General features: G+C 35.6%; 1 gene segment (V, D, J or C); it reads left to right on the forward strand.

Moving 5' to 3' along the window:
• The window catches only part of LOC129352677 (T-cell receptor alpha chain constant-like), a 30,846-nt gene that overhangs the window by 17,098 nt on the left and 1,094 nt on the right, over window positions 1-12,654 (forward strand). The window contains 3 exon segments of the C gene segment in view: window positions 10,994-11,206; window positions 11,344-11,388; window positions 11,466-11,573. Of these exon segments, the coding sequence occupies window positions 10,994-11,206; window positions 11,344-11,388; window positions 11,466-11,573 (366 nt within the window).

Here is a 12,654-nt window from a genome sequence, read left to right on the forward strand (position 1 = left end):
TTTGCTCATTCAGATTTTTAGGTTGAATAGACTTTACATAATTAACATCCAGCAGTTTCATCGTTACTATAAATGAATTTCCGTCATTAGAGATGAAGCTGAAAATCATAAACAGTAATTGAAACGATCAGGATGTTTTTCTGGATTGAACAGAATCAATAACCTGAACAGCAGCTGATCTGTCAGGATGTGTGTCTGTCGGATCAGGAAACTTGAAACTCACATTTGGAAAAGGAACCAAACTCCTCATAGAAACTAGTAAGTTATTTATTAATGAGTTAAATTACTGAGATTTAATAACGTTTGTTAATATTTAGAGGGAAAAGCTGCTGCACACATTAGATTAAAATAATCCAGTTTAAATGTTTTCAACCTTATTTAGACGTTAGATATAAAAATAATTCTTTAAACTGCTTGTTTTAGTATTTAATAATTATAAATATTTTCCACCAAAGTAAATCAGAAGATCAAGAACAATATTAATAGTTTCCTTGATCATTAGCTGTAAATATCATAACTACTTTTGTCCAGAAAGGAATACTTTATTAAACCAAATCTGGAGGTTTAATAGTGTTAAAGGTTTTATTTCTGCCATCAGATGTTGGTCTAGTTAAAGTCCTGGTCACAGTCACTGTGTGACAACAGCAGGAAACAGAAAGCTGATCTTTGGGGAAGGAACTAAACTAACGATAGAAAACAGTGAGTAACAATATTTAGTTGTGATTTGAAGCTGAAGGAAACAATTTAGTTTAAAACATTTCAAATGAGTTCAGATCCAGAAGGTCAAATCATTTGCTGATGATGTTGTTCTATTTCTACCTTTTCATCTGTGTCTTACTTATTGGGAGTTTATGTGCTTTCTGTGTTTATTCATCATTTCAAGCTATTTTATGTTTCACCTAAACAATATTTTACTGCATCAAGTTACGACTCAATGAAACATCAACATGGTCACGAAAAACAAAATGTCTCCATAACCTGAAACATGTTGAATCCACTGGGAATAAAAGCTTAAACACTGTAGTTTATGTGCTGTAGTTGGGGAGTTTATGTGCTGTAGTTGAGGAGTTTATTTGCTGTAGTTGGGGATTTTATTTGCTGTAGTTGGGGAGTTTATTTGCTGTAGTTGAGGAGTTTATTTGCTGTAGTTGAGGAGTTTATTTGCTGTAGTTGAGGAGTTTATTTGCTGTAGTTGGGGATTTTATTTGCTGTAGTTGGGGAGTTTATTTGCTGTAGTTGAGGAGTTTATTTGCTGTAGTTGGGGAGTTTATTTGCTGTAGTTGGGGAGTTTATGTGCTGTAGTTTGGGAGTTTATTTGCTGTAGTTGGGGAGTTTATGTGCTGTAGTTGGGGAGTTTATGTGCTGTAGTTGAGGAGTTTATTTGCTGTAGTTGGGGAGTTTATTTGCTGTAGTTGGGGAGTTTATTTGCTGTAGTTGGGGAGTTTATTTGCTGTAGTTTGGGAGTTTATTTGCTGTAGTTGGGGAGTTTATTTGCTGTAGTTTGGGAGTTTATTTGCTGTAGTTTGGGAGTTTATTTGCTGTAGTTGGGGAGTTTATTTGCTGTAGTTTGGGAGTTTATTTGCTGTAGTTGGGGAGTTTATTTGCTGTAGTTGGGGAGTTTATTTGCTGTAGTTTGGGAGTTTATTTGCTGTAGTTTGGGAGTTTATTTGCTGTAGTTGGGGAGTTTATTTGCTGTAGTTTTAGCTCAGCGCTGCAGCTCAGTGTGACTGGAGCTGGAAGCTGGAAAATGTTTTTTGGGACGGGAACTAAACTAACAGTTCAGAAACGTGAGTGAAAATTAAACGTTAATTTTTATTACGGACAAAAACTAAAAGTCTGATTTTAAAGCGATTAATAGTTTCAATAACATGGTCACCAGAAGAAACTTACAAAATTACACCATAAAATATTTGTGTTGTGAGACATAAAAGTGCAGAATAATAACACAGGGAGTTAATATTTAGTGTAAAAAAGAAACATCAGTATTTTAATTGAATCCTCATGGATTTAATCTGAATTACTGATGTGAAATGTAAAGTTAATCCTCAGTTTCTGCTCTTGTCTCTCCTGCTGTGTGAATGGTTATGGAAATAAATTCATCTTTGGTTCTGGTACCAAACTCATGGCTCAGAAAAGTAAGTTTATTAGTTTATTTTTTACACGACAAATAATTTAAACTTCACCTTGTCAAAAATACACTAAAAAACAAGTTTGGTCAAAATCCAGTGTTTTCCAGTTTGATGTGTTTAACTAGATTAAAATCATTTATTTTTGTTTTATTTGAGTATTGAGAAAATGTCATTGATCTTCAAGTCGGTTCAGTTATTGATCAGTTTCTGCTGATTTCTGACTGACAGTTACTGGAAACTATAATCTCACATTTAGAAAAACAAACAAGCTTCATAGAAAATAAGTTTTTATTAATGAGTTAAATTATAGTTGAATGACATTTAATGACATTTTTATATTCAGAGAAAAACAAGTGACACACAATAGATTCAATGATAAAACCAACTGAAATGGGAAATATTTGTAACTTTATTTAGATTTATCAAGACATAAAAACATTTTTTTCTGTTTGCTTGTTTTGGGGTTTAAGATGTTAGAAATATTGTGCAGTAAAGGTAACCATCAGATCAGGAGTTAAAGTAAAACTTCACTTCGATATTCACTAGAATGATACGTATCATAAATACTTTGGTCTAGATAAGAGTATTTTATTTAAAAACATCAAATCCCCAAATCTGGAGGTTTAATAGTTTTAAAGGTTTTATTTTCACCTTCAGATGTTGGTCTAGTTAAAGTCCAGATCACAGTTACTGTGTGACAACATCAGGAGTCAGAAAGCTGATCTTTGGGGAAGGAACTAAACTAACAATAGAAAACAGTGAGTAAACAAATAAAATTGTCACTAAATAGAAATATTTTTTTGTTTGAGGTCAAAATTCTAGACAATAAAACCAAAATGTGTTAAAATTCTGTTAAACATGTGGAATCCACTGGAAATAAAGTTTAAAATCCGTAGTTGGGGAGTTTATGTGCTGTAGTTTGGGAGTTTATTTGCTGTAGTTGGGGAGTTTATTTGCTGTAGTTGGGGAGTTTATTTGCTGTAGTTGGGGAGTTTATGTGCTGTAGTTTTAGCTCAGCGCTGCAGCTCAGTGTGACTGGAAGTGGAAACTGGAAAATGTTTTTTGGGACGGGAACTAAACTAACAGTTCAGAAACGTGACTGAAAATTAAACTATAATTTTTATTACGGACAAAAACTAAAAGTCTGAGTTTAATATATAGATTTAAATTTGAATGACATCACAAGGACATAACAGAATCACATCAGAGAATATTTGTAATATATAAAGTTAATATTAAATGAAGATAAAATCAGATATATATTTAGTTTAATGGATATATTGAGTTTAATCCTCAGATGTAATCTGAATTATTCACATGAAAAATAAAGTTCATCCTCAGTTTCTGCTCTGGTCTCTCCTGCTGTGTGAATAATTATGGAAATAAATTCATCTTTGGTTCTGGTACCAAACTGACGGCTCAGAAAAGTAAGTTTATTAGTTTAGTTTTCACACAACAAATAATTTAAATTACATCATAAACACTGAGATTATTGGTTCACAGGCTGAAAATATGGCTGGATCAAAAACTAACGTTTCCAGGATTTATTGATCATGTTAAAATAATCAGTTTATTCCTATTTGGTTGTTAAAATGTTCTACGCAGATTATCGTTTAGTTTAAAGCGGCTCGGTTTTCTGCTGGTGACTTTCTGGCTGTGTGTCTGGATATGGAAACACAAAAACGCTTTTCGGTTCTGGATCCAAACTGATCGTTCAGTCAAGTACGTTTTATTCATTTTATTTACAAATCAAACTATGATGCCATATTTTGGTTTAAATCCAGATTTAATATATAAACTTTAGACTTAATGAAAAATCTTTTCACCAAAGTGATTTTGGCCAGATAAATTAGATCAGTAATGTTTTACTGTTCCTGTCAGAAATCAGAGTTTATGCTGATGACTTTCTGCTTTTGAAACTCAGAAACTGTTTTTGGTTCTGGATCTTTGGTTCAGTCCAGAACATTTTTCTGTTTCATGTTATTTAATATCAGGAAATAAAACTTTCAACATGTCATTTTTAGTTTCCATCTCAAACTAATAACCCTAGTTTATTAGTTTCAGATAAACCTAGTTTATGAGATAAACTAGGTTTATCTGAAACTATCTGTCAGTTTCTGCTGCTGATTGTCTGATTGTGTGTCTGGAAACACAAAATTCATTCTTGGTTCAGGAACCAAACTGACGGTTGAATCAAGTGAGTTTTATTCTTTAAAACATTTTACATGTTGCTGCAACTCAGAATCATCCTAAATGTCATAAAAACTCACAAATAAAATATTTCATTCATTCATTGGGAATTTATAATCATCTAGTTCATATTTAATTTCTTATTTTACTTCAACTCTTAAGCTGCAGCTTCTGCAAAACAAATTTAATGAACCTGAATCGATATTTAAATAGTTTATTTCCTGAAACATTTTTTTATGGATTTATGAATCAGTTTTTCTGCTGTGTGAAAACCAGCAGCAATACGAAGCTGCTGTTTGGTTCTGGTACCAAACTAAACATTGGACCCAGTAAGTTTTTAGTATTTATGAGAAAATAATCAATGAATGAGGAATATTTCATCTGTGAGATAAAACTGTTTCTCCAGAAGTTATTTAACCATGGAAAGTGAGTTTGTGACGTTATTAGTTTTTACAGTAAAACAAATTAATTAATTAAAACAAATTAATCTGCTATGTTTAATCTAAAAACAGAAAAATATTGAAATATAAAACTGAAAACTTTTTTCAGTGAATAAATAAACATGAAAAGGAGTTTAACTCATTTTCTATTCCAGTGAGAATCATATTTAACCTCAGACATTTTGAAACAAACATATTCAATTTAATGTGTAAAATAAAAATATTATATTTTCATTTAGTTTAATTTCCTTTGCAGACGAGCTAAACTCTGAATAAAACAGATGCCGATCCTTTCATTTACACACAAAAAAAAGGAAGAAAGAAGGAAAAAGCGTATGTAGTGGAATTTTTCTGAATTTTTCTGAAATCTGAATCACCATCAGTAGGTTTGATAAAAGTTTTGAAGTTTTCGAGCAGCTGCTGAATGTTGCACTGTAAAAAGTCAGCTGGGTTTTTGGTTGGCTCAGATGCAGAGTGTGTCTGCTGCTGGGTCCGGTTGGAGACTTTTGTTTGGCGAAGGAACCAAACTGACGGTGGCGATCAGTGAGTTTAATGTCTGAATTCATTCACAGCGTTTTATTAAAACTCCGGATTTCGTTTCATGGTTTTAAAATCAGATCAAATCCAGAAACACAAAGTCAAAGCGTACGCAGACGATGTGAATGTATTTGACCCTAAATGTCAAATACGTTCACATTCATTCATTAACATTCATTTAGTCGTTCTTTTTTATTCTGCAGTTCATATTTCAGTAAAATTTCACATCCAGAAATTTTATTAAAATTAACAAACATTTTATAAACTAAATTATTAAAATTAAATTAACTTAAAAATTAGACATAAAATCCCCAGTTCCAGTTTAAATGGTAATAAAGCAGTTTGCCCGGTTCTGTCCATGGAGGGCAGAACCGGGCCGGCTCGGTGGTTCTGGTGGGTTTTTGTCGGGTCGGGTTCCACAGTGTGAATGACGGAGTCAGGATCCACTTCGGCTCTGGAACCAGTCTAAACGTAGAAACCAGTAAGACCAGCACATTTAACCAGTAACAGTTTTACATCATGTGTTTTTATTTTACTGGTAACCAGTTAAACTGGTAAACTGGTTGTACTGGGAGCAGATTCTCACTATAACCTTTAATATCCTGTGTTTTATTGGTGTTGGATTCATTAGTTAAAGTCCAGATTATTCTTACTGATACCTGAACGCGGCGCGTTAATCTGGAGCTCAGATTATAATCCCAGCTCAGATTCTGTTCCTGTTCTCACTGTGTGAAACTCAGAAGATCCAAACTGGATTCACTGGGAGGAAACAAAGCCAGTTCACCATAAACCGTTCAGAAACTGTAATCCTGAAACCTGAAAATGTTTTTATATCAGAAAATCATTTAAGATATGAATAAACTTTTGTTTGGTGAAGGAACCAAACAAAAGTTTGGCTCCAAACTCATAAATAATAATGATTTGGTTTGATTAAAGACCAAATTATTCTCATAAATACGGGATGAGATTTAAAATGCAGCTAAAATGAATTTTAGCTGCTCTGATGGTTCCTGTTGGGTCCCAACTGGTGGGACTGGAAAAACTGAGCAGAAACCACTTAAAATTAGATCATATCTATCAGTTATTGATCAGAACCTCCTGTTTGGTTCTGGAGTCTGCAGTATTGAGTAAATATTATCTTTATAAACACAAATATTTCCATCTGCGTCACATTTTAGGCCTCAAAGATTCATCACTTTGTTACATTTTAATCATTTATTACATTTTAGGGTCGAATACGTTCACATCGTCTGCGTACGCCTTGACTTTGTGTTTCTGGGTGAAATCTCTTTGTCAGGATTAGTGATTTTTCTAAAGGATAAATCCATAAAAACCAATTTACTGTCACGCGTCTGGTGATAATGAAGTATTTTTATGGTATTTATTCAGAGTTTTTTGCGCAGACAGGAACGTTGTTGGTGTTAAAAGTTGGTAGGTTTCTGAGTTGATGATGTGAGCTGTGTGAACGACGCTGCAAGAAAAATCATCTTTGGCAGCGGAGTCACACTTTTCATCCAACCCAGTAAGAATTTCACATTCATGTCTAAATGATATTTCAATTTATTAAGCTTCACGATAAACAGAGATTAATAAATTGTTACAACTCCAGAATCATTTCAAAGCTTTTGAAAATTATCATTTTCAATCTGAAATCAGAAATTTGATTTAAAAAAATAATTTACATCTTAGACTTCAAATCCTTTGGTCATTAATAAATCAGTTATTATTGAATCAAACATCTGAGGAAACATATTGTTTATTTAACTTGGATATGATTTTGTTTTGTAAAGAGAGCAGAACATTATTTTTTCATTAAAAAAGGTTTTGCTCCAAACATGTAAAATTGTCTTGAATCTGAGGACCATGGATTTAATCTGCTCAGATTAAAACCAGCCGGTTTCATGCTGGAGTTTCTGCTGAGCAGGATGTTGGTGTGTGAACGACGGGACCTGGAAGATCCGCTTCGGGTCCGAAACCGAGCTGAAGGTTCAGAACCGTAAGAAAATATCCTGACAATCTGGCACAAACAGCGTTTTCTCCAGAATTAACTGGAAGTGATTGATTATCAATCAGCTTCATTTAAATATTGATTTCAACTGGATCAGCAGCAGAGAAAAGCTGAATTTATGAAACATGACCAAACGTCGACCGGTTCGGTTTTTGCTGGAGTTTTTTTCAAACTGTAAATCTTATCGTGGAAACGAGTGAGTTCAAAATATTCATCATTAAATCATAAAAATTATCCAAAAATACATAAATATCTTTACTGTGTGAAGCTGATTACTGAAATGTTTGAATCAAACTTTTATTCTTATTGTCATAATGATTATTTTTATTATGCAATAATAATATTTCTGTTCTTTAAATCTTTGCAAAAACAATCAAATCAAATGTTTTTAGTTTAGCTCATTTCAGCAGCAAGGCATTTCAAAGAGCTTCACATCATAAACACAAAGTCATATAAACATTATTAAATATTAAATATTCTAATAAAACTGGTTTTTAGTTGAGATTTAAACTTCTCAGTTCATTTTATGTCGTTATCAGAACAATTTCTCTACTGAATCAGATTACAGGTGAAAGAAAATATCTTATGGGTTTTAAACTCAGATTAATCCAAATTAAACCCTAAAGAACCAACAGAACCAGAGAGAAACTGAAGGTTCTGCTGTTTGGACCCGGAACCTTCTGCCTGTCAAATATTTACCATTTTTACAGATTATTGCAGTTGGAGGAAACAGATTTATTTAAATGAACTTTAATCATCACAGCAGGTCAAAATTGATGCTTCAAATTTTCACGATTTGTAAATTTTTCTAAATAATAATAATAATCATAAATCTGAACAGAAAAAGATTTCAGCTGAACCAAGACAAAGATTTAGTTCTAATAAACTTCACCAACAATCAGGATCTGATCAAAGTTAATGGATCAGAAACGGTCGGGTTTCGGTCTGGCGCCGCGTCGCTGTGTGACACAAACTGGACTCAAAATCCAGTTTGGACCCGGAACCAAACTGTCAGTGGAGCAAAGTGAGTCCAGTTCAGCACGATTCATCGCTTCATTTAATCCAGTGCTTCTCAAATAGTGGGCGCGCCCCCTTTGGGGGGGCGGTGCGATACCTGGGGGGGCGTGTGATCCTGGGGAACAGGCTTTTTTTTGGCCGTACTAGTATAAAGTGTAATTGCGCACAGTAGGCAGCAGTGGCGCTCTCATTGTTACTTCTGTCACGTTTGCGACAGTGCAACATTTTACGACTTACAAGACAACAGGTTTGCCTTGGTTAGCAGTGTTAAGTCAACAAAAAGCTCCGACTGCGTTCTGTCTATGGCCTCCGTTATTCAACAACCCCCAACATGAAAAAGTTTTTCACAGGGATGAAAAGAAAAGCGGAGAGAGACAAAGATAATGAGACAACAGAAAGTCAACCGAAAGCTAAGAAGAGGAAATACGACGAAGCGTATTTAGCGCTTGGCTTCACTGTGACTACAGTTGGAGAAGAGGAAAGACCGGTGTGTTTGCTGTGTCTAAAAATGCTCGCAGCGGACAGCATGAAGCCAAATAAATGAGCGCGTCACTTAAATACGTTACATCCCAATCACGCCGATAAGCCGCTAGAGTTTTTTCAGCGAAAACGTGCTGAATATTGCCAACAGTCATCCCGCTTTGTGAAGGCTACTTCAGTAAACCATCAAGCGCTGCTAGCATCATATAAGGTGGCGTACCAAATTGCGCAGTGCAAAAAGCCCCACACCATAGCAGAGGAGCTGATACTGCCTGCAGCAGTAGACATGGATTTATTTATTTTTAATTTCAGGCATTGATGCACTTAAAATCTTTTCTGTTGCAGACTTAAAACACAATTTAATAAAGTTATTCTTTGTAAGTTTGACCATGTCTTTCTTTTTTTCTTTAATGTTAATAAGGAAAAAATGTTATGCAGAGATGGATAGTCACGGTGGGGAGTGGGGGCGCGAATAGTTTTCTTCTTGCTAGGGGGGGCGTAACGGAAAATAATTGAGAAGCACTGATTTAATCACTTTTACAGGAACTCATTATTTTCTAAAGCAAAATGTGATTTAATCATTAATTCTCCATCAAACAGAAAACTTCTAAAACTGTCAAATGATCTAAAAACAAAATCAGCTTCAGTTTTTATTCATTCAAACTAGTTTCTGACAATAACAGACGAATAATTCACATCACATGTTGAATTGTAGCTCAGATCAAATAACTAAAACATTCAGATCATTTCCACATAAATCAATAATTTCATGTTTTAAACATCGAGTCAGAAATGCATTAAATTAAAGAGAAAACGTTAATAATTCATTTAATTCTATGTAAATATTATTCATTATTATCACATTTTCTCAGGTTTAGAGCTAAAATAATCTGATTTAATGTGGATAATCTGATGGATAATCTGTCGTCATGTTTCTGTCTGGCGCTGCGTCGCTGTGTGACACAAACTGGACTCAATAAAATCCAGTTTGGACCCGGAACCAAACTGTCAGTGGAGCAAAGTGAGTCCATTCAACGTTTTTTATCAATTTAACTCCAAACTTTCATTTTTACAACAATTTGGTCCAAACATTGAAACACCTTAAAGATGCTTAAAGTTTCTACCAAATAAACAGAAAATATTGAAGGATGAATCAGTTTAATTCTGAAGTTCAGATCGATCATTTTGGTCCAGTATGAACCCTGGAGCTGGTTCCAGTATGAACCGGTTTCTGTTACTGGTTCCACTCCAGTGTGAACAGCAACAATGTGAAGCTGATGTTTGGATCTGGACTCAAACTGTTTGTTTCTGCCAGTGAGTTGATTCCTAACATTTCATATTTATGAAAAATCACCAAACAAATTAAATTATTCACATCGCAGCTAAAATCTGCTGCAGGATTTTATATAAAATTATTACATTTAATTTATTTGAGATTCAGTTCCATCAGTTTTTCCTCCAGTTTAAAATGAATAATTAATCTCAATAAATATGCAGAAAATGATTTAAACTCAGTGAGGATTTCTTTGGATCTTAATGAATAAAATCATTTTTGTAATTTGGTGTAAAAGTATTAAATGTGAGCTGACGTCCCTGGAGCGCCGTTTTTGTGTCGGTCTGGTTGGTTGTGTAGCAGCTGCTGGTTCTGATCCAACATCAGCCATTAAATATGTGAGAGAAAATATTTATATAACTTTAATGAGATTAGTCAGATTCAGGAAACGACAGTTTGGATCATTTTCAAACAAAATCCTCAGATTTATTCAGTTCTGCTTCATATCGACACTTTAAACCCGTAAAACATTTATATTTATTATATTTATCGTCTTTATGTTTTTATTATTTGGCTCAATTAAAATCTTAATGAGGATCAAATATAGCAAAAAACAAACTCGACATTTTTTAAACCAGAATCGAGTTTAAAGTTGAACAAAAACAATAAAATCTGTAAGAATGAGTGAATTAATGAAACCATCTGGTTCTGGCCGGGCTTGGCAGAACCGGATCAGAACCATCTGGTTCTGGCCGGGTTTGGCAGAACCGGATCAGAACCATCTGGTTCTGGCCGGGTTTGGCAGAACCGGATCAGAACCAGTGAACGGACTCATGAAGGACATCACAAGCTTTCTGCCACTGAAGGAAACGAAAAGGTTTAATGTTTTATATTCATGATTTCTGTTTCTGTGTTTCAGAGGATGAAGTTGAACCGGATTTTTACGATCTGGGTCCGATTGACGACGGCGGCACCACAGTTTGTCTGGCGACTGGATTTACTCGACTCAATGCAACAATGAATGAAACTGCCTTTCAGAACAATTCGCAGAGTCCGATTAGAGACGCTGATGGGAAACCGACAGGCGCCTTCAGCCAGGTGGCCTTTCTGACCGCAGGAGAGACATGTGGAGGTGAGTCTGACTGATTCATTCATTCACTCATTCACTCATTCACTGATTCACTCATTCACTGATTCACTGATTCACTCATTCACTGATTCATTCATTCACTGATTCACTGATGGCTGCTTGTTGTGTTTGCTGACCAGGGAACAGCACAGAACCGGTCCAATGTGACGCCAACCTGGAACCAGGTAGGTTGAACCCGGTGACCTCAATGACCTCTGCTGTGTTGAAAGGTCGGTGTTTTAATGGCTGCTGCTGTTTGCAGATGAAATGGTGAATCTGGCCTCCATCACCATCTTCGGCCTGAGAGTCATTTTCATGAAGACGGTGGCTTTCAACGTCCTGATGACGCTGCGGCTGTGGATGAGTCAGTGTGAGTACCGGACCTCACAGAACCACACAGAACCCAACAGAACCACACAGAACCCAACAGAACCACAGAGAACCTCACAGAACTGAACAGAACCCATCAGAACCACAGAGATCCACACAGAACCTCACAGAACTGAACAGAACTGAACAGAACCCAACAGAACCACAGAGAACCTCACAGAACCTCATAGAACCACAGAGATCCAAACAGAACCACAGAGATCCAAACAGAACTGAACAGAACCCATCAGAACCACAAAGATCCACACAGAACCTCACAGAACCTCACAGAACTGAACAGAACCCAACAGAACCACACAGAACCCAACAGAACCACACAGAACCCAACAGAACCACAGAGAACCTCACAGAACTGAACAGAACCCAACAGAACTACAGAGAACAAAACAGAACCACAGAGATCCAAACAGAACTGAACAGAACCCAACAGAACCACAGAGATCCAAACAGAACCTCACAGAACTGAACAGAACTGAACAGAACCCAACAGAACCACAGAGAACCTCACAGAACCTCATAGAACCACAGAGATCCAAACAGAACCACAGAGAACAAAACAGAACCACAGAGATCCAAACAGAACTGAACAGAACCCATCAGAACCACAAAGATCCACACAGAACCTCACAGAACCTCACAGAACTGAACAGAACCCAACAGAACCACAGAGAACCTCACAGAACCTCATAGAACCACAGAGATCCAAACAGAACCACAGAGAACAAAACAGAACCAAACAGAACCGAACAGAACCAAACAGAACCTCTTGGGTTTGATTCCAGTATTTCATTTCAGAGGAAAAAAGTTTTAAACCTTTAAAACTCAGAGTGCTTTTATTCTGAAAGTATAACAGGAAACAGCAGATGAAAATGAATATCAGTTAATATGATAGTAAATATTTTTATAAACATGATAACCTACTGACCCGGGTTTGGGTTTTCTGACCCGGTTCTGATTCAGAGGAAAACAAAACAGCAGCGGAAACAAAATTCAGTCCAGGAGTCGGACTCAGAACCAGACCCGTCAAAACCCACCAGAACCAGACCCGTCAAAACCCATCA

This window comes from Poeciliopsis prolifica, unplaced genomic scaffold (genome assembly GCF_027474105.1).
Source record: "Poeciliopsis prolifica strain line A6 unplaced genomic scaffold, Auburn_PproV2 SCAFFOLD079, whole genome shotgun sequence".
Taxonomy (NCBI): Eukaryota; Metazoa; Chordata; class Actinopteri; order Cyprinodontiformes; family Poeciliidae; genus Poeciliopsis; species Poeciliopsis prolifica.